General features: G+C 36.9%; 1 protein-coding gene across 2 annotated transcripts in view; it reads left to right on the top strand.

The window, feature by feature from the left end:
• The first annotated feature begins 225 nt into the window (after positions 1-225).
• The window catches only part of ZNF385B (zinc finger protein 385B), a 195679-nt gene continuing 172323 nt past the window's right edge, over positions 226-23581 (top strand). The window contains exon 1 of one of the 2 annotated variants that reach the window (XM_014784660.2): positions 226-515. In XM_014784660.2, the coding sequence (XP_014640146.1) occupies positions 506-515 (10 nt within the window). In that variant the 5' untranslated portion in view covers positions 226-505. The remainder of the gene's footprint in view (positions 516-23581) is intronic. The other variant, XM_014784661.2, reaches the window with a different exon arrangement.

The following is a 23581-nucleotide window of genomic DNA, read 5'->3' as shown; positions in this document are numbered from 1 at the left end:
GTTTATTTTGTAGCAGAGTTTCTTTTTAGTTTATAGTGAGATGGATTTTAAATTCTTGGGAAAAAAACCACCGGGGAAAAAGAGGGTAGTTACGTTTTTTAAATACGATTTTATAAGCTTATTTGCATAAGTTAAAATTTTTTTTCTTTGTGAATTTAGTAGAAAATATTACTTGGAATTTTAGAGAAACAGCATGATCAATTCAGAATTTATGTCTCCAACTCCGGTGAAGTAACCTACTTTTCCATCATTTTTTTTGGCTCTGTAGGCTGAGGAGGCAGCATCTACTGACAGTCACTGTATTGTTTGTTAGTTTCAACGAGGTACACAGTGAGCAAGTGGAGTTGGTCCAGTACTCCAGCAGCCTTAAGGTACAAGGAAGAGATTGTGAAGGCTCACACTGTATCTGTAATAAAACGTGTGGCAGGTTAGCATACTTCTGAGCTCTTGATACCTTTGTTATACGGAAATTACAGACTGGCTGAATTGACTATTGCTAAGAAACATGCTTCTCGGTAAGTAACATAACTTACAAATGGTAGATTTGTTCTAAAGTGATAGAAATATATAAGGAGAGGTATACTTGGCTTTGGCTGTATTTTCCAGATTTATACGGATTTCATACAGTACTTGGCAATGCCATGATTAGTATCATTTGACCTACGAGGATTTTAGGTGATGAGGTTTGACAACTTAGAATGATATTAGAAATGTGTGTGTAAGTTAAAGACACAATCGTGACTTGCATAACCATACTTTTTTCCCTCCATTAAGATGAACGTAACATTTTGGGGTTTAATCAGTAGTTGTTATAGACAACCAAGTCTTCAAGATCTAAATGTTAACATGACTTCTGGTTTAAAAATATGTTGGACTTCCACATGTTGTTTAAAAAGTCTTCTAAAAAGGGCCAGTTCTACAAGATTATTTTATTAATATTTAAAATATATGGAAATGCCTAGATTGTCAGTTTTAGTTTCAAGTAGTAGAACATTGAAAAGGTAAAGTATTAGTATGCTGCATATTTTTAGTAATATTCATAATTATATCTTATAGAATATAAGATATTTTTAAATACAGTGTTTGCATGCTTTAGTCTTAATAGAAATCTGGCAAAACCTGTCAAAGAAGATCCAATATAGGAAGCTTTATCACTTTATAGAGGACTGTAATTAGATAAGAATTTCATTGGAAGCTACATAAACATTTTTAAAATGCATCATTGATAAAATGCTTCATTTACTGTCAAGTTAATATTGTGAAACACTGGCTGGATTTTATGCCTTGGATTATTTATTTGGAAAACAACATTTTCCTAATAGAATATGTCAGTAAGTGCACGATGAGTTGAGGAATTTTCCAGTTAATAAAGGCTAAACAAACATCGAAAACCTCCAGGAAATTAAGTGAAAACATCTTTTATTGCAATGGTTATACTTTGACCAGTTGTACGCATTACTTCCCAAGTGAGAACAATTTCAGTCTTTGGTTTGGAGTTATTTATAATGTCACTATTTAGGGATGTTTGATAATCCATTTGTGACATAGTAAACATAACTATCTTAGTAGTTTAAAATATAAATTATATTTTCACTTTATTGTCAGTGTGTTTAAATATTAGGTCAGTCTGCACAGAGAACATCTATTATTGAAGATGTATTTTTGGGGTCAATTTTTGCTGTAATTTCAGACCTATTTATTATTCTACTTGGTAACAGTGTACTGTTATGAAGAAAATACTGGTGTAGGAATTAGGAGACCCAAGTTTGGGTCCTGGCTCCTCAACCTGCTTCTAACCATTGGAATCTCCTCTATAAATGACTTCTTAGAGTTTTACTTTATTTTTGCTATTCTACTTCTGCCGTCTTAGTTTTCCTTATCCTGTCAGGTTGGAGGTACTATATACATGTATAAAATACACTGGAAATTTTGAACAAGGGCCATCCTTTCACATGAGAGCTCCCTTCAGATCACAAGGTTCAATGCAATTGGTGGGGAATGAGTGATGTAGACAATATAGAACAGTGGTCCTGGCCTCTGGAAAGTGCACCTATGCTTGTGTGAAGTAGCCACCATTTTGTTTATCCTAACACACATGCATATGTTTCACAACTTTCAAAGTCAGAAAATTCTGACCAATGTTCATCTTGAAGACCAATGTCTATCACAAAAAGTGATCCTTCAATTGAAATCATCTGCACAGTAACTTCTTACATGCAAAATCTCAAAATATGTCATACACCATATCCACTACCACTCCATTTGCTCCAGATTTCTACATTTGATTGGAAATGAAAAGTTTGCAGTCTTGAGTCTTTCCTTCATTTCACAGAGATAATTTCACTGTGGCTGAGATGGCAAAGCATGAGCTTCAGATGACAGGAATTTGAATTTATCTTCCTCCACTTCTGAGTGGTTTCAGGAAAAACGCCTGTCCTTTCTGAACTCATTTCCTCTGTACATGAGGATACAAATATTTATCTCGTAGGATAGCTGTAAGGATTAAACAGGTAATATTTATAAATGTCAACTGTGGTACTTGAGCCTTCAAGTTGGTGACCAATAAATGGTAGACAGTTATTGTTGTTGCCTTATTAAATTATCAACGGTTGATTTCTATTTGGATTCACCATACTTTCTAAGATTGCTGAAACTATACGGGTTTTATGAAGTTATTTACTCCGGTGTTCCAATAAGATGAGTGAATTATTTTCCTGTGTGAATTTAGAGTCAACCAGAGCTAACTCTCAATTATAGTTGTGAGCTATAATTACTTCAATGGCTAAGACCATTTTGGCCTCTGGGAGTGAAAAGTTATATTTTAGAGTGCATGTGAAAGAAGTATTTGTGAATTCATCTCTGTCTTCTATTCATACCTGGGTTAAAATGAGCCATGGTGTCAAGAAGTTTCTTTGGAACATTACATAAACTTACTTGTTCTTGGCCACATAGCAGATGGGAATATGCAAACAGGGCTGAAAGGAACCAAACAGAAAATTCTTCACGGGAAGGAAACCTAATATTTACACACTAATCAATTGGGTGATGGTCACTAAGGTGGCTTATGACTAAGATTTCTTGTTCATCATGAATGGGAGCTAGCATCTTAAAGGATTTACTTCGTGTTAACTTGTTCAACAGGACTAGACTGACAGGCATTCCGGCACCAGAGGCTCTCTGTTCTCCCCTTTCCCCTGCTCCCTCACTTTCTCCTTCCTTCCCCTGTTAAACTGGCTCTCCTATCTTCTATTCACAGTAAGATATGAATGGCCTCTAGTGGTTCATCAATGTTTTCTATGTATTTGCATTTTAACACACTGTAACACTTTAGCTAAAAATCTAAAGCCCTAATCCCATTCAATTTTAGAAAATGGCCAGTGGATTGGGAGGTTTTAGAGTAAGAAAGAAAAACAAAGAGGTACATCTTCTAGATTATACATTCTCATTGCTCCCCAAGGGACAAAAATTCATTCCAGGAGGTAAAAAAATGTTTAACTCTATTTATACATAAAGCACAGATACACATATAGTATATAAACAGACATATGGTATATCTGTGATATTAAAATTTTATGGGGGGCGATTAAGAAAAAGACATCAAGGAAACCCTTTAGGGAGGCAATAATGAAAACCAAAAGTTGAGAAACACAGCTCTAGATGAGGATCTCAAAGGACTCTATAAGCCTATAGAGTACAAATTTCACTGAATTGTTTCTAAATGTTTCCAGTATGAAGTAACTTATGTCTGACTTAGTCCTTATATTTGAAACCAGTGTTTATGTTCTAATAAGTCAGTTATGGTCATTTGGTGTACCTTTTGCTCTTTTTAGTTATAAGAGGAAATAAGGAGGAGAGACCTGAGAACAAGATGTACTTCGATTTGAATTCCAGCTCCCTCTCTTCTTTGTTCTGTGATCCTTGGCAAATCACTTACTCTTTTTAAGCCTAAGTTTCCTTGTCTTCAGTTTACTTGGGGATCATAATGTCCACCTTGTGGAATTCCAGTATCATAAAGATCAATCAAAATAATGTACATAAAACCTTCTGTACATTGCCTAGTACATGATAAATGCATGCCAGCTAGTAGCTATAATTTTATGTCATGTCTTTTTTTGTCAATTACTGTCTTTTAAAATTATTACAGAAAAAGAGATTTAAATTTGAGAGATAAAAATATTATTGTCCATAAAATACAGAAGTCTCTCTAGGACAAATGTTAATACTATCCATAAAAAGAAAGATAAACTTCTAGTTTTTCTTTAAACCAGCGACTACACCTATTGACATAAACCAAATACAGAATAAAATCTAAATTAAACTTTTTTTGCTCAGAGGCAATCCTTTGCTAATTAAACTTTTAACATCTCTAGATGCTAATGTAGTCTATTAAGTGTAGAATGATTAATTGTTCTGGCAGTTTTATTGAAATATGTTTTCATTAAATACTCCATTGGGCTTACTCAGCTGTAAAGTCATTGTTTTATTTTCCCTAGTTCCATGAGAACTCAGTATCATTTGGAATTCATGTCTGTTTCTGACATCACTTTTGCCTAGAATGTTATCATTCCCTTTCTCTTTATAGATGGTATTTGCATTTAATTCCACCAACATGCATGGAATTGTAGGACAGAGAAGTTGATTGAAAGGAAATGGTGAGAATCAGCCAGTATTACAAACTTAAGAATTCATGTGGAGCAGAGTGAATTTCAGTATTGATACAACTCTGTGGAAGATTTTGTTTCCTTGGAAGGAGTGTCCATAATTCATTTATCCTCTCTCTCTCTCTCTCTTATCCTCTCTCCCCAAAATGATTGTTCTGCTTTGGTGATATACTACTAAAACTCTAACTGCCAACCCTGTTCCCAGGCTATTTTGATTTCTTTTACTTTGTAAGATTAATACTCACATCTACAGATGAAAATTTGATGGAGAAGGAGGAGTGCTTTCATTGTGAGGGTTGCGATGTGGAAAAATAGAATAAATGAGCAACTCTGAAATACGTGATATATTCCCCCTTGCCTTTTCAGCTTATCTTCTTTTTAGGTAATTTATCTTGTCAACAATGTTTCCACTTTTCTGTGATAGAAGTCCTCTAATGACGAATAACCATGGAGAAGTGTTCTCCATTCCAGAGTCTGGCTTTGTAATTTTGGGCCTTAATAGCAGAAAAAGGAATTTGAGGAGCAGAGTTAAAAGAATGCTATAGGTTTCATTCCTCTATAGGTAGGCACATGTTTATCCAGCAGAAATAGTCCATAAGTAGTAGAATTCAGGAAGCACCAAAGATTCAGTAATTAAGACTCTTCCTAGCTTTCCAGGGAGCTGAGAGAACAGAATTTCACAAGGTAGACAAACATCACATTTCAAAAGCACATGAGAAATCAAAGAGTCTCATTTGGAATAAAATATCTTGGCGCAGATTCTGTCTCCATATGCTTTAAAAATCATACTCAAAGAGGATGTTGGAAGAAGTTTTGACTTTCAAAAGCCGTTAGGCTACAAAGTTGGATTAAGAATACATATATACTAAATGACACCCTGGCAGTTCTGGTGTACCATAGGTATTCTCTAATCCATATAGAATTGTCTCTAGTCCACTTACTGCCATTCCAGTGGAAGAATATGAGAGTTTTCAAGGTAGTAGGAGGCAAATGTTTCAGCACAAATAGTGAGATTTGTAAAATAGACCCTTTGAGGGCTGACCAGTGAAATAATTTCTCCAAACCTGGAAATCTAAAAGTGTCATCCCCCAGAGGTTAGAATAATCTTCACATACTTGGAACCACAGCTTCATGAAGAATTAATATGGTATTTTTCATCATCCCTATTTATTTCACTTAAAACAGCCAAAGTGACTTAACCAAGATGTCTCATTTAGGAAAGATGGAATTAGAACCTAATCCCGTATTTCTTCCCATTCATTCACTATGCTTCCCTCTGTTCCAGGTAGGGTGGGGAAGAGCCCTGGCTCAGATGACAGGCTTCTTTCCACCTGTGCTGGAAGGTCATGTAATGTCCTCTACTCTGTCCCTTAATTCTATTTGCATCTCTAGGTCACCACATACAAGGTCTTTCTTTGTAGTCTACTTGAAAATTAGTGGAGCCAGACCCATGACCTTTCTCCATTAAAACTATTTTTGCCTCCTTTCACTCATGCATTTCTCTGTTTCTTTCTACAGAAATATTTCAAAGTAATTTGCATCACCAATTATTTTTCATCCCTTTAGAAAGATTAAAGTGGCGTTGGCTGATGTGGAGAAGTCACTGGCCAGTCTAGACTTGTTCATTAGTTGGGGTATTATTGAAACAAGAGAATGTTTGCCACTGCTGGTCACATATTATCTTTGTCTTTTCCTTCTTTACCAGTCTCTTGAGCCTTTTAGGGTACTTTCATGTAGTAGGAGGAAATAGAGATGGTTTGGTTTGATAATTAACTTGTGCCTGATGTATTGGTTCTAAATCTCATACAAAGTAAGAAAGACCTGACTGTATTCTATGGTGTATCAGTCAAAGAGTTCTGATTCAACACAGAAAGCATAATCAGCCAGGATTTTCAAAGAGAATTTAATGAAAGACCTGTTTGCAGAGGTGTGATAAGGTTTAGAGGAGTCAACAGTAGATGTCGAGGTTCCTATTTACCAACCATTAGCTCCCCTATTCCTGAAGCAGAAAAGGAGGTAATGGAGGTGTCTAAGTTTGGTGAGAGCTGAAATTGGAGGCTGAAAGGGAGACTACTCAACAGGAGCTGTTATAGAAAGATGCCACTTGCCAGAATGACAAGGAGGGAGACCAAAAGAAATACTCCAACTTCTCTCTTCTTCCTACACAGAATGGGCAAAGAGTAGAGAAAGAATCTGGGAGCAGAGAACAACCAGCACACATGGTCTCCTGAACTTATTTCGAAACATCTTCCCCACCCAATATTTAGTTTGAACAATAATTGATGGAAGTGTTCCTTTAGTGCATCGTATTCCTCTGTGCATTCTTTAATGTTCTAGACATTGATCAGCTTTTAAAATTTTGTTTTAACTCAGGATCCCTAATGCAAATATTAATTGTTGTGTATACAGTGGCGGTGTACAGGGTCTAGTGAGGGATTGAGATCTGTTTACTCCTAAAAGAAATGGTCTCAACTTGTCATGCTTTGGCATTTTTGACCATGCTTTTTTATGGACTACTGGTGTTCTATGACATCAGCTGGCATGTGTCACAGCTGTCCATGTCTATAGCAGCTCTAGCTCCTAGTTCTGAATTCAACTATTTTCATTCCTCTTTGTATTTAGAAAAGAGATACCCATTACTGTAGTTATTCACCTGACACATTTTTATTGAGCATCTCTTATGCTCAATAAAGTCCCTGAAGATATCAAGATGAGCAAAGCAGAAAAGTCTCCTCTCCTTAAGGAGTTTATGTCTCCATTTTTTTTTTCCTAAACTAAATCTTTGAGACCTCAGGGACTCTCTTAAGAATCTTTAATCTTCTGATACTTTTCTTGGGGTGAGGGAGAAGAGGCATGTTTTTCTGGTGCTTTGCTGAACTCTGAACTGTTGAGTTTACCAAATCAATAGGTGAGGTATTTATGTTACTCCATTTAGTATCATTGTTGTTCATTCACTCAAAAAATAATTTCTGAGCATCTACTATATGCTAGTATATGTAGTGACTCAGAAATTAATAAAACATCTTAGTGTTCAAGATACTGCTCATCTAGTTGGGAATCAGATACGCAAATAACTACAAGCGCAGGATGTCAAGGGCTGTGGGACTAGCAAATGATTCCATTGTTTTGGATGAGGGTGACTATGAGAGTTGACTTAATAACCATAATGCCCGATTTCCTGGCTGCTCAGGGGAGCAGTGTAAAGCCTCACTGTTAGTAATGTGTGCTTTTATTTAATAGGAGTCCCGTAAGTACTCACTTGCAAAAGCAGCGTTTCCCAGAATCCATTGGCACAAACTGTTCCCCTCTTGGAAACACACATGAAACAGTTCCAAGCACAGTATTAACACTGTTTGGGGATGAACCATATGACTCTGAATTAAGGGGCTCAGTAGAAACTATAGTTTTAGAGATCATTGAACATATACTTTATACTAGTAGTGTAGACCTGTACTCTGGAAAAATATTCATTGGAACTGTGAAAAATGAAACCACATAACCATAAAAACATTGTCCCAGTAGTGGTTGACATTATTTATACATCTTAACAGTTGTAACTATGGACTCTAGAACTACTTAGGAGGTCATAGCCCTTGTCATGTTTCCAAATCTCCACCTTAAAATGCTTTGTCTAGAGTTAGCTGATTCTCTGACATGTTGAAAAGAAAGCTCAGAAATCCTATTTTTAATCTAACTAAGACTAAATCTTTTCTCTGGCAACACAATTTTGGCATGCGCAATAAGGCTCTTTCTATTTTTCTAAAACAATAGAAAGAAACACTCCTATGGAATGTATTTTTCATTTCTTTCTGACTCTCTTTTCTCTTATTTTTTTGAAAAGAGGTGTCCCTGATAAAGAAAAGGGAGCCTAATATTAGCCACTTTCCATGAGGAGGACAGTCTTCTTTAGGTGCACCACAATGTTCACAGTGACGAGGTTCACACTTCAGCTCCTACTTTAACACCAGCCCATACACGTGGTGCCATGCTGATGGTTTAGCACTCAAAGACCTGGGGGGACTCTACAGAGCAATATTCACATTCTCCTTTATCAACTTACAGATCATATTTGAATTCTCATAAAAAACTTAGTCTCGAGGACTGTCTTATTGGACTTTTGTTTTTGTATTTATTCATCCATCCATCCATCCATTTATTTATTTATTTATTTATTTATTTATTTGTGGTGAAAGAGGTTGGGCAGTTTATGTACTGTATAATATAGTGTGCTCATGAGGCTGGGAAAGAGTATAAACTTATTTTTATACTGTATGTTAGCTATATTTTAAAATATTATGCTCAGTGTACTTTTCTTCAGCCTCTAGACACATTTTTAGGTGAAGGATCCCTAAATGTAGAGCAATATGCCCAATTATTAATCTGAAAAATACAACCAAAGTCTGATTTTCCCTGTGTTTCTAGGCAATAGGCATTTTTTCCAAATGTTTGCCATTTTGATGCTGAAGATAAATATGCTGCTGTTTTGCCTTAATCACTTCTTACCTTGTATGAAGGTATGACTGTACCAATTGTCTAGTGGATTTAATGCCTCTTAGCTGTCTAGTAAGACATGGCAAGGTTTAGCTATCAGTCAACCAAGTCTTGTGCCGTGACACATCGATTCAAAGAAAATTCATAATGTTATATAGATAACTACAAAAGACTTTGTGTCTTGGTTTCTCACCTTCCTGCCTTATTGATTTGCTTTTCCTCTACTTCTGATAAAGGCAGTGAAATATCCACTATGTGTGGAATAAATGTGAGTTACTGATATAGCCAAATGACTCAAGAAGCCACAGTGCCACTCGCAAAATGACAGCTTGTTACAGGATTCCTCTTTCAGCAATAAGACCCACACCCTGTGCACCAAGTTCAAGCATGAAGGATATCATGTTATCCTTTCAGCATTCAGCAATATCTATTACTTGAGCTTTCATTTGTCTTCAAGCATCCCTTATCTTGAATAATGTATGACGCCTTCTCTCATTTATGCTCATTGTTTGTGATTGCCCCTGATTATATAAACACTATTTATCAAGCAAAATTCTCCATAGACCAGTGTCCTAAACATGGGGCTTTGGTATCATGGAGCTAAATGTGAATCAGAATTTACTTCTTTTTCTCACACTTCAAACACTCTCCCTTTCAAATCATATTACAGATACACAATCTTTCCAAGTGAAATCTCTCACTCGCTTCTTTAGTCTTCTAGAATCTTCATCAATAGGAACTTTGTTACTTTGAGTGTAGTCTACGTATTACAGTAAATACGTAGTATTTACGGTGACAATAAACACCAGTATCCATGCCTCAAAAAAGAAAACCATGATGAAATCATATATTTGTGAAATGGCTATGTGTATGAATTACTGGCTCATGCATTTAATTTTTTATTTTTTTATTTTTTTTTGTGGGGAAGACTAGCCCTGAGCTAACGTCTGACACCAGTCCTCCTCTTTTTGCTGAGGAAAATTGGCCCTGGGCTAACATCTGTGCCCATCTTCCTCCAGTTTTTATATAGGACGCTGCCATAGCATGGCTTGACAAGTGGTGCGTCGGTGTGCACCCAGGATCTGAACCTACGAACCCTGGGCCGCCGAAGCAGAGTGCGTGCACTTAACCACTGCGCCACCAGGCCAGCCCCTCTGGCTCATGCATTTATGCAGCAATATGTAATTATTGCTTCCTATATACCAGGCTCTGCACTGAGTCTCCAGTGGTGATATTCCTTTTCTCTTAGCCTAGCAAAGTGGAAAGGAAGGATACTAGTATTGAGAAATGCAAATAGATATTATGATTAGAATTACATTTTAAAATTTTATTTTGTACTGATTTTATTTTAATTTTTTAATTAAATATTTTAATTTTTTTTAATTAAAGTAAAACATAACATGGTAAAACTTAAGACTATAGAAAGGTATATAATGAAAAGTAAATTTTTTTTCCTCTCCCCTAAACCCCTAATCCTCATTCTTCCAAACTTTGCTAATGAGTTTTTTGCTTTGTTTCAGAGTAAAACAAAATAAAAAAGCTACAACAGACAGACAAACATACATATATATATATATGTTTGCATGCACACAAGTAGTATCATATGATGTATTCTATACCTTAATATTTTTACTCAGTACTATATCCAGTGTATCTTGTAGTTTTTCCATAGAAAGACTTACATGTTTACCTCATTCTCTTTTTGAAGACATTTTTAAATTTTTTAAACAAAATCAAACTTACAGAAAATTAGCAATATAGTACCAAGAACATTTTTTTCTGAGTGAGTTACCCTATTACCCTGGAATATCTTAGTATTTATTTTCTAATAAAATAAATTGTTTTCTAAACAAATCAATCTCCTACAAAATTATAATACAATCATCAGAATTAGGAAATTATACATTCCTTCCTCTCCTCCTCAGGCACCATTCAGGTTTTAGCAGTTGTCCTAATAATGAGCTTTATAGTCAAGGGATCTATTTCAAAATCACTCATTTTATTTAGTTGCCATATCTATGTAGTCTCCTGTAGGCTGGAATAGTTCCTCCATGTTTTGGGGTTTTTTTTAATTTTCATGATTTTGACTCTTTTGAAGATCACAGGCCAATTTGGGTTTTCTGATGTTTCCTCTTGATTAACTTCAGGTTATGAATCTTGGGCAGGAATATCATGGAATCAATGCTGTGTTCCTCTCATTGGATCCTATCATGTCTCAGGTGATTTTAATTTCTCTCATTAGTGATGATGTTCACTTTGATCTTTTGATAAAGTTGGTGTTTGCCAGGCTCTTCTACATAGAGTTACTCTTTTCTTTCCCCTCTACAAATAATAAGCATTTTGTAGGAAGGTACTTTGAAACCATAAAAATATCCCATTCCTCGTAAGACTCTCCATTTATTTATTTCCATCCATATGGATCATGGTTTCCTATTTTATTTAATGAGCTATAATCTCTCATAATCATCATTTGTTTTGATGCACAAATTGTTGCAGTTAGGCCAGAAATGTTCTTTCAAGCTGAGTCCTGTGACCTTTTGACTCAGGAGACATCATTTTTTGAACACCTCCTTGCTCTCTGGCACAGTAGGATATTTCAGGCTCATCTTGTATTTTCCTTACCCCAGCCCTGATTTCAGCCTTTTCTTCAAGGAGTGCTGGTTCTCTTTAGTGGAGAATGGTATTTAGAAACCATGATCTGGGTGCTAGCTGTGCTCCTTGCCTTTGGGGATGTTGCTGCTCTCAAGCTCTCTCAGTGGACAGTGCTAGGAAGCACATACGTGGATGTACATGCTCACAAACACACACACATATACACGTGTACATCTACATTTATTTCTGTATCTCCTTTTCCCTACTTGTAACTCACTTCTCCAACAGTGAGAAACAAGCTCACTGTTGGAGCTTGTCTTTAATATATTTACACATTTGATCAATTTCTCTCCCACTGCCCACTACCACTTTTCCCCCATGCAGGTGCCTTCTTCACCCAACCTGGGCTCTGACACACCACAAGGGGCTGCCAGCACCCCCACGCCCACTCTGCCTCCCCATGTGGAAGTCCTCCTCACTCCACCCATTCCCCAAGATCCCAGTGCAGGCTGAGCCCCATGTCCCAGTGTAGGTACCCTCCTCACCACCCTCAGGCTGCAATGCCTAGCGCTGGGTTGCTGCCATGTGGGGACACCTTCATTACTCTTCTGGAGCACTGACTCCCCATACTGGACAATCCTCTGCTACAGACGCCTCTCTCACCTGCTCTGTTCTGACACCCTGCTCTGAGTCACCAAGGTTCCCTCACTCCCACTCTGATGCAGACTATACCTTTCTAAACCTATTGCCTCATCTAATAGGTTTAGAAAGAAATTATTCAAGAAGATGTAGAGAGAATTTTTTAAAATTATTAGCTACCAATATTTTAACTTGAATAACTATCAAGGAGGAATAAAAATATAATCACTAAATGTTTTAATTAATATCATAGCTTAGACCACCTCACCTCCCATTTTGAATCTCTCCCTGCCCTGCAACCTGTGATTACTGATGCTGTTAGCACATGTTTTGGCTTTTTAATGTGGGTAGTCCTTAACTTATGAGCCTTGTATGAACACTCTGTATACCTGAGCATCCTCTTCTGGCTTCCTCCATCCCTGGGATCTCCTCAGCCACATGCCTGCTGTGTTTTGTCTCCGGTATAGCTGCTATTGAAGGAAACCTCACTGCAATACCACAGCCACTACAGCAGGAGATTATGGGCCTCATTGATCACTTCCTGCTGATTTAGAATTTAGTAATTTTCTGGGCCACACTCGAGATTTAGCAGTATGGTACGCAGGCCTGGAGCTAGGGAAGGTTCTAGACAGCTCTGAGTAGCTCTAGGCTGAGAGCTTCAGGTTGGACATGGTTTGGCTTGGCTTCAAGATTAAAGGAGCATTAGGGCTCAGGGAACTTGAGGGTTCTAGGCTACTCTAGGGACAACTTCAGCCAACTTGGGGTTTCTTAGGCTCTTTTGTGCTAACTAGGGAGCCTAGTCAATTTTCTCTGGGGAATGTTCTAGACTATAGTAGAAGTTTGCAGCTGTTTAGTGTTCTATTAGCACATAGATAAAACATAGTATGGGAAGTTTGTATTTCTGGACTCTAAGTTGAGTTTGTGTCAGCCTGACCTGGAGGGCAGGCAGTCTGTTTCTGTCTAAAAGTCAAAGCTGTGACATCTGACACTGATAACTGAAAAAAAATGTTTGTATGAAATTTTAATCCCTAAAAGTTTTTCTGCTCCTAGATTATAGCTTTGCTTATGTCTATGATTGCATTAAATAGTATATTTGTTTATGTAATAGCTCTTTGACATCTTCTCCCCAAAGGAAGATATTCCTGGCCATTCTACACAAACTCAATACCACATACCTCCTGACCTGATTGTAATCTGTGTATCTGTGACATTTAAACTAGGAGCGTGTTTTTGTAATGTACTCATTTCACAAATTAAAGATTGTGATTTTAATTTGGCACATTAGAGTCTATTTCATTATACCTAATATAGTGCCAAGCCCGCAGGCTCAAAGTTCTTAGGGTGTCACAGGGAGCAAGTCAAGGTTTATTTTTGGGTCCTGAGCTGAGGACTCCATAGACTGTCAGCAGGAGTTCACTTATCCGTTCATTTATTCAGTGGATATTTATTGAGCACCTCTTGTGCTCAACATACTGTTAAGTATATAACAGGATACAGAGTTGAATATGACCTCAGGTTTATGTTTTCAACTGAAAAAGATCACTCGGGCAGCATTGTGGGGGATAGAACACAGGCGGGGGAGACAAAGGCAGGAGAACAGATCAGAAAACACTGCAGTATTCAGGGAGAAGATGCTGACATGAGGCAAAGACAGTGGGACAGAAAGGAAGGAACAGATTAGACCCAATGTGGTTCTTAAAAATCCATGGGCATGTATACAAGTACAGTTTCACAAACCCACCCTTCATGGTCCCCTTCAGGAAGGTGGGGACAGGCCTGGGGCCATAGAGGTCTCAGGGGACACCTGTCCGTGAGCCCTGCTCTATAGGACTTCAAGAAGGAAGAACACATGTCAGGCTGGCCTGATGAGGGAAGGCTCCACAGAGGAGGTGGTACATGATTGGGACTTAAAGGAAGAGGGGGTTTGAACAGGTCAGGGTGGGAAGCCATTTTGGATGGCATAAGCAGTCTCCAGGCTTTTGGCATTTTACTGGTCTTCATGAACTGTGTTTGGGGAACCATAAAGCTTGAGTCTCAAGAGTAACTGCTATTCAGGGGCTATCTTGAAACTCTTCCTCTTATCTTATGTGATGGTGCATATGAAACCCCTAGCATATTTCTTGATACATAGACCAGTCAAATTCAGTTCTTCTTATTAAGTACATCAAAATACATAAAAGACAGTAAGACATGTTTGTGTTTCTCCAGATCAATAGAGGGTTACTTGATAGTGATGGCTTACTTGTATCAGCGGTCCAAGAATTAGGGATAAAAACTGGATAAGAGCCAGTCCTGAAAAGTTCAGCATTTTTCTACCATGCTGTCAGAATTTCTCCTTCTTAAGATTGGGTGTCACAGTACATGTGGCGGAAGTTGTTCCAGCTGCCGTGATGAGCCACACTGAAGTCAGGCGGTTCTCTCATTTGCTTTGTAAATCTAATAAAGTGGTAATGTGGGGTGCAACGATTGTATTCTAATGTTTTCCCAAACTTCTCTACCATTAAAATTCTGACATCTTGTTCTCTGACACGAATTATACAGAAGGATGACACTGCCTCAGGTGAAACTATCCTCTTGCCAATAAACAATAATGAGAAATTATAGTACATTTTTTTACAAGTTTATAACAAACTTTTAAAAATTCTGTGGTCTACATAAGATGTGACAGAGCATACAAAAATGGGACTTTAAGTCAGGAAGTTTAGATAGTGAGATCCTAAATTACCATTTCGAACACACTATGGTTCGAAAGATGCCAAAAGGAATGACTTGTAGGAAAATAAGACAGAGGAGATGCAGAGTATGATGGAGTCCATGAGTAATGAGCAGATTTCTTTGATCAGATGATGAGCTTAGACTTTCTTCATGTTTTATTTTAGTTTAATGTTCCCATCTTATTACCCATAAGCCAGGAAATGATAAGAATACAAAGTTGCCAAAATTATCTTTAATAATTTGGCAGCTTGATTTGAATTTTCATCATGAAAGTAAATCTTTCACCAGAAATTGTTTGGAATAGAAATCTCTCTTAAAGTAAGTTTAAAAATATTTGTGACTTACAGGATATAGGATAAAAGGCAGCTTTCCTGTCATGTCTATTTTTGGTAAATATTTCGTCTTGATAACTTAGATGCAGAGCTTGCGTCACACGGTGGCTGAGTGCATGCATTTTGTGATTTGACTGTGAGCTCTGTGATCTTGAAATGATATGACCTACCTGGTAAGATTGTTCTGAGGTTTAAATGAGAGAACAGGGTGTAGGTCTTGGCACAGGGCCTGGAGATAGCAATCACTCAATAAACGTTAACGACTAGCATTACCTTCATGAAACACTGGCAGCACTAACAAGTAGAGCTTCACGATATCTAGGATAGTGATGATAGAATGGAGTATATCTGCTTTCCTATAGTTTGGGGTTTGTTTTATTTAAAAGTGTAGCATCTGCTCAAAGAATCAAATTAAGTAAGTGGGTTAAGAATGATGCCCAGAATTTTGAATCTCATATATGTATATAAAGCTAACATTTATTGAGCATCTTCTGTGAGCTAACATTGTACTATAAGATTTTTTCATTTTCTTAATTTTATTTTTATATATAATTTTTTTGGTGAGGAAGATTGCCCTGAGCTAACATCCGTTACCTATCTTCCTCTTTTTGCTTGAGGAAGATTGTCCCTGAGCTAACATCTGTGCCAGTTTTCCTCCATTTTGTATGTGGGATGCCACCATAGCATGGCTTGATGAGTGGTGTGTAGGTCCGTGCCTGGGATCTGAACCTGCAAAACCTGGGCCACCAAAGTGGAACACACGAACTCAACCACTATGCCACTGGGCCACCCCCACTTAATTTTATTTTTAATTAACATACAATTATATGGCCTTTTTTTTTGTTCTAGGAGTTTTAATACATCTATAGATTCATTTAACTACCACCGCAATCATGATTCAAATGTTACATCACCCTAAAAATGTCTTTTGTGCTACACCCTTTTAGTCACACCCTCTATCCCTAACCCTTGGCAACCAGTGAGCTGTTCTGCATCACTGTAGTTTTGCCTTCTCCAGAATGTTATATAAATGGACTCAAACAGTGTGTAGCCTTTTGAAACTGGCCCCTTTCACTCAGCATAAAGTCTTTGAGATTCATCCTTCTTGTTGCCTGCATCAAAACTTGATTCCTTTTTCTTGCTAAGTACTATTCCATTCCATTTGATATCACGCCAGAATTTGACAAGTGGTAGTTTTTTAAATGTTAGTAGCAATGTGGAGTCTGAAACCATATCAGTTTTTTCATACTATGTTATGAGAAATGCATTGATTTCTCTGTACTTTGAATGGATCTTATAACTATGCGTGATTCTGTAACATCCTGCATCTTTGGAAAATATTAGTTTCCTGAGATAAGCAGATCTTCCAAATATTGATGCATTTGCTTATGCAATATCAAAAAATCACATTTATTAATATCATTATCAATCTCTCAGAAAAGTCTCTAAGTATTAGAAGCTGTCAAGCTCATGGTGGTGAATACTAGTTTTCAAAAATCTTAATTTTTACGAAATCCTGAATTTTATTATTGACCAAAAAAAAATACTGTTAATTCCCCTTGAAGTGATAGATTCATTTCATTTGTTTTTAAGAAAATGTCTTCCAAATTGCCAAGTCTGAATAACCATAGTTTGTCTGTCAGTCACTCTTTCAAGTGAAAATGGTGTTTCATTAAAAAAAGTGTCTAGTTCAACTCACAATTTAATTACTTAGGCTTTTTTTCAAGACAACCATGATATTTCAATATACAGCAGATGTGTTTTATGCATACTTCCCATTTTCTCACACAGAATATTCAAAGGATGTTTACTGAAGAGTTGACTTATGAAATGAATCATTTTTACTGCTTTATCAAGGACTTTCTTAAGATACATTTCTTTTGCTTTTTTTTTTTTTAATTGTGAGTGTATGGTGGTAAAGTCAAGGACTACTAATATAATTACTGCCACAGCCTTTACTCATCTAAGGCACCAGTAAATTGACACACTATTTCTTTTGTACCGTCAAGGCAAATGTCAACAAAGTGAAAAAGAAAAAAAAAAGTCTTAGTGTTATTATGAAAATAGTTTTGACCTCACAGACCCCGTGAAGGTATCTCAAGACCCTTAGAGGTCTACAGACCACACTGAAGAATTGCTAGTTAGATTGTGCTTCATATTGGTTCAAAGAAGAATAACTAAGATCATTATGGAATACACGTCCTATGAGGGGAAAAAAAAAAAAAGGAATGGGGTTGTTTAGGCATGAGAAGACGTGGGTAAAGGGGAAGAACATTATTGACCATTAGAAGTGAGGATGATGTGCCTTACACCCTAGAGATCTTCAAAACAGAATCCTATTTACTCTCTTAAAACATTCACTATTTCAAATGACTGAAGGTAGAAAACCAGATCAAATGATTTCTTGACATTCCTCCAAGTTCTAATATTATGATTTTGTTGTCCCAAAGGATGTGTGGCTTATAATATCTCTAAGTATAGTTGTCTCTGTTTCAAACATTTTTTTCTGACTTAAGTTTTCAATATCTCTGAAAACTCAATTTCATTCTAAATCAGTCTTCAGTTTTATATGGTTTCTTAGAGCCCTTTGTAAGATGATGTTCTTAATAACCTGCAGGTTAGAATTGAATCAAATTCTTTGAGACTGTCAGTGCTGCTAGGGGAGCCACATGTTGCTTACACACATGCCAAGGATGAATGAGGGCAGATAATCTTTGACAGTTATGCCTTCTTCCCATCTACACTGAAAGCATCTCAGGCCACGAGAGCTTCTGGTCACTGTCTGTTGTTGTTGTTTTTTTTAATTTTTTGTTTATTGCAGTAACACTGGTTTATAACATTGTATAAATTTCAGGTGTACATCATTATACTTCTATTTCTACATAGATTACATCATGTTCACCACCCAAATACTAATTACAACCCATCACCACACACATGTGCCGAATTATCCCTTTCGCCCTCCTCCCTCCCCCCTTCCCCCTGGTAACCACCAATGCAATCTCTGTCTCTATGTGTTTGTTTATTGTTGTTATTATCTACTACTTAATGAAGGAAATCATATGGTATTTGACCTTCTCCCTCTGACTTATTTCACTTTGCATAATACCCTCAATGTCCATCCATGTTGTCACAAATGGCTGGATTTCATCATTTCTTATGGCTGAGTAGTATTCCATTGTGTATATAGACCACATCTTCTTTATCCATTCGTCCCTTGATGGGCACTTAGGTTGCTTCCAAGTCTTGGCTATTGTGAATAATGCTGCAATGAACACAGGGGTGCATGTATCTTTACTCCTTGCTGTTTTCAAGTTCTTTGGATAAATACCCAGCAGTGGAATAGCTGGATCATATGGTAGTTCTATCGTTGATTTTTTGAGGAATCTCCATACTGTTTTCCATAGTGGCTGCACCAGTTTGCACTCCCACCAGCAGTGTATGAGAGTTCCCTTCTCTCCACATCCTCTCCAACATATGTTGTTTCCTGTCTTGTTAATTACAGCCATTCTGACGGGCGTGAGGTGATATCTCATTGTAGTTTTGATTTGCATTTCCCTGATAGTTAGTGATTTTGAACATCTTTTCATGTGTCTGTTGGCCATCTGTATATCTTCTTTGGAGAAATGTCTCTTCAGATCTTTTGCCCATTTTTTAATTGGGTTGGTAGTTTTTTTTTTCTTGAGATGCATGAGTTCTTTATATATTTTGGAGATTAAGCCCTTATCAGATGTATGGTTTGCAAATATCTTCTCCCAATTGTTAGGTTGTCTTTTCTTTTTGTTGATGGTTTCCTTTGCTGTGCAGAAGCTTTTTAGTTTGATGTAGTCCCATTTGTTTATTTTTTCTATTGTTTCTCTTGCCTGGTCAGACATGGTGCTGTCTGTTCTACACTGCGGCTCCTGGGATGAAAGAGCTTGGCCTTCATTTGGCTCACCAACTGCAAGATTAGACAGGCTTTGCTCTGGTTGGCAAGATTTCTCTACGGAGACAAGCAGGCTGTAAATTGATGTTTTTGACCCCCTCTCTCCCTTTGAATCTGGGATTTTATGATAGAATTAAACGTATCAAAAATAGATTCTGAATGTGGTTTTAGAGACCACAGAAGTTCAATTTTGCTGTATGCATTTGTAACATAGTGCTTTCAGGGGAGAAAATCAAAATTATATTTTATATTTATAAAATCGTAATTTCCAAGAGTCCATATCTGCTTCAAGAAAAGCCCTACAATTTGTCCCTTGAAGTTATAAGCCAAAGTACAGTTGCAAATAAACGTTATCATGCATTAAAAAAAATAAATAACTGCTGGACATCATCAAGGTCTCAGAAATGAAACTGTAAATGTATCTTAGTCTGTACAAAGAGGTTTACAGAAGTACGTTCTCTTCCAGTTGTTTTGCTTCTAGAAAAATATAATTAACTGCATGGGGAAGATGGAAGAAGGGCAATTAAAAGTGAGTGAGGTGACATCAAAGTGGCAATAGCCAGACTGATTAAAAAGATTAGGATGTCATTTCTTCAGGCTAGGAAATCAAAGGAATATGATTGCAGACTATAAAATTTTGTTGCATATGGTTAGTACCAAGCACACTTGTTTATCAAATCCCTGAAAAGTACCACAAAGGGAAACCTTTGGAGTTCTAAAGAGGCAAATAAAATATAATAAAAAAGAATCACTTTTTCATGTGGTAGTCACATTATGCAAATCATTGCCAAGGTAGGTGGTACAGATCTCTAAAAAAAAGAGAGAGATTCAAAGAGGATTTAGGAAAATTCATGTTTAATAGAGCTATACTAAAAGTTAAGGGAAAATAAATCTTTTAAGGGAGAAAACGCATTCATAATTTTTAAACTAGAAATTAGAGAATTTTGGACCAAATAATCTATGAGTTTGAGCTAAGGTGATGGCTATCATAACATTGTGTTCACAAAGAAAAAATTAAAATTTTAATTCTAATCAAGCTAACATTAAAATGTTGTTTAAATTTTTTTCCTAGTTCCATATTTTTCTAGTTTCCATAGTTTTCTATCAAACTGCAAAAATAGTACAAGGAAGACCTGTATACCCTCTCACCTAACTTCACTGAATATTAACTTTTCCACACTTGCATTAGCTCTCTTACTCTCTAAAGTATATAGAATATTGATTTACGTTTCACATATTTATGTTCATATATTTATATATTATTAATATGCATATTTTATATATATATATATATATACACTCATGCTGAACCATTTGAGAATTATTACAGACATCAAGACACTTCACCCCTAAATGCTTCAGCATGGATATTCTAAGAACCAGAACATTCTCTGCAAAATACCTGGGAGAACTGATAGAGCAGTACTGTTGATAGAGTACTGTTATATAACACAGTCTACTCATATTTCCCCAATTGTCCCAATAATATCATTTACAGTCATTTTCTTCTTTTTTCAATCTGGGATTCAATCCAGGATTATATATTACATTAGTTGTCACATCTCTTTTGTCTCCTTTAAACTAAACGGGTCTCCAGCTTTTTTTTTGGTCGTGTTACTGTTCTATATAATGTTGATATTTTTGAAGAGTCTAGTCTCATTGTTTTGCAGAATGTCCTTCGTTTTGGATTTGTTTGATTGTTTCCTCAAGATTAGATTCAGATTCAGCATTTTGGGCAGGATATCTACACAGGTAATGCTGTGTCCTTCCCAATGTCCTTCTCAGGCGACATAGGAGGTCAGTGTGTGCCATTACTGGTGATGTTAAGGTAAAGGTAGTGTCTGCATGATTTTTCCTTTGTAAAGCAACTTTTTTCTCTTTTTAATTCAAATATAATCTCCACAGTGATACTTTGAGGTTGTGTGAATATCCTGTTGCCCAATTTTTTTACCTAGTGGTTTTAGTGTCCATTGATGATTGTTACTTGAATTGGTTATTACTATGTGGTTATAAAATTCTGGTATTCTATTTCTGTCATTACTTTTACATTTATTAGTTGATTTGCTTTGCTTTTCCTTCTCCTCCTTCTCCCCTTAAAAAAATTTTTTAGCATCACTTTGTACTTATGAATATACTTTTTCAACTCAACATTATTATAATCTATTCTTCTCATTATCCATTTGATGCTCAAATTGTACCAGATTTGACCAGTGAGAGCTCTTCTTCTGTTTCTTTTTGATGTTCCCCCATCAATTTGAGCACATTCTCTAAGGCACATCCAGATGCTTCAGGCTTAACTTTTACTTTCCTGTCCCAAGAGGCCTAGTTCCTTTTAGAAGTAGGCCTAGTTCTAAGACCCAGATCTGGACACTAGGTTTGCTCATTGTTCCTGGAGTGCCATTGCTTCTAGGCCCTTTCAGTGGATACTAGAATACACACACACACACACATACACACATATACATACATATATATATAAACACATACATGTACTTATATGTATATAGTACTGTTATAGCTACATAGTGTAGTACTGCTATGCTGCTACCATCAATTTCATTCCAGTATCATAGGGTCCTTCCTCTCCTTCCCCCATTCCATATTTGTATTCCTCTTCTCCCAAGTGAGAATCCTCATACCCCACCGTATCTATATTTTCTTGTTTCCTCAGTCCTACAATGCACACAAAATAGTTTCAGATCTGCTACATCAATACTGCTACCAGCAACAAACTTACTGTTTCAGGTTCAAGATTTCCTACAATTCTTTTAGGCCTTAGAATATGTATCTCTTATGTATAGTCAGAATATTTTTAAAAAATAGCTTATATGTAGATTAATTCTTTTTCTTCTTGTCTTATCAGCTTGATGTAGGTTTAGGTTTACTTGGTTTTGGGGGGGGGGGTTGAGGGGGTTTTTGCTAAGGAAGATTGGCCCTGAGCTAACATCTGTGCCAATCTTCCTCCATTTTGTACGTGGGTCACCACCACAGCATGGCCACCGTCAAGTGGTGTAGGTCCACACCCAGGAACTGAACCCAGGCCGCCAAAGCGGAGTGCACCGAACTTGATGACTAGGCCATGGGGCCGGCCCCCAGTTTACTTGTTTTTTAATATAACAGACTTAAAAATGTATTTTCCAATGTTGTTAACTTAATCTATTTTTGAATAGAGTTTAATATAAGGCACTTAGCTCAGTGCCTGAATAGTAAGTGCAAAATAGATATTACCTGTGATTTTTGGTGATGCTGGTGTTAAATTTGAAATGGTGTTTTCAGGATATCCAGAGTTCCTAATACTAAATTTGGAAATTTATTTTCTTGGTAACTGGGTTTTTTGAGGGTTTTGTTGTTTTGGTTTTTGTATTTGATTTTTTTTTTTCTCTCAGTACTTATGATACACAAGGAACAGTTATGGCTTAGTTAGAAGTTCCGGCATTGGGAATGACCTTGTCCTGGTTTTGAAGTATCTGACAAATAAAAATAAAAATTCCTCCTGCAAAACCCCGGTCAGTTGCTGCTGCTGGTCCCAGGGCAGGCTGGCTGTCAGGATGCCGAACATTACTGGTGCAGTAATCACCAAGGCATCTGCCAGAGATCTCAGAGCTGAAAACTAGGTAGGAAAGTCTGTATTATAGCTAATAATAGCTCTGGAAATTTTCCTGAAATGCTTGCTGGCAACTCCTAGGCTTGACAGGCACAGCATACTGTAACTAAAGCGAGTATGTTGTTCGCACTCTTGTTGGCAAGTATGCTATAGCACTAACCAGAATAATAGCTAGAAATCATTTGCTACGACTTCTTTGTGTTTTTACTCGTAGTACTCTTGGGTTACTGCCAAGAGTGGCCACATATATTTATATAGATGTCCTGTGTTTTTATTCCACAAACAGCTTCTTATGAACTATAGATTCATATTGATTCTACCAGTGAAGAGTTTGGATAAGAGAAAAATTATATCTGACCCTATTACTCTTTCATTACACATAGGGATTACTTCCAAGATAGTGCAAAATGATGATGTTTTTGCGTTCGTGGGGAGGGTTTGGTGAAGAACACGTGATGAGCATGGAAAGCACTGACTTCTGTGTGCACTGGGATCACCTGAGCATGGGGCCGGAGAGTCAAAGCATAGCTCCATAAATGTTCAAGGAACTGGGAAAAGGTTCCAGACAGAAAGGTTAAAATGTCTTGATTAACAGTTGGGAAAGAAAAGATTGAGCAGGGAG

Source organism: Ceratotherium simum, chromosome 9 (assembly GCF_057802395.1).
Source record: "Ceratotherium simum simum isolate JZ-2026a chromosome 9, ASM5780239v1, whole genome shotgun sequence".
In the NCBI taxonomy this organism is placed as follows: domain Eukaryota; kingdom Metazoa; phylum Chordata; class Mammalia; order Perissodactyla; family Rhinocerotidae; genus Ceratotherium; species Ceratotherium simum.
Note: the sequence above shows the minus strand (reverse complement) of the source record. Positions and strands in the feature narration are given on the sequence as shown.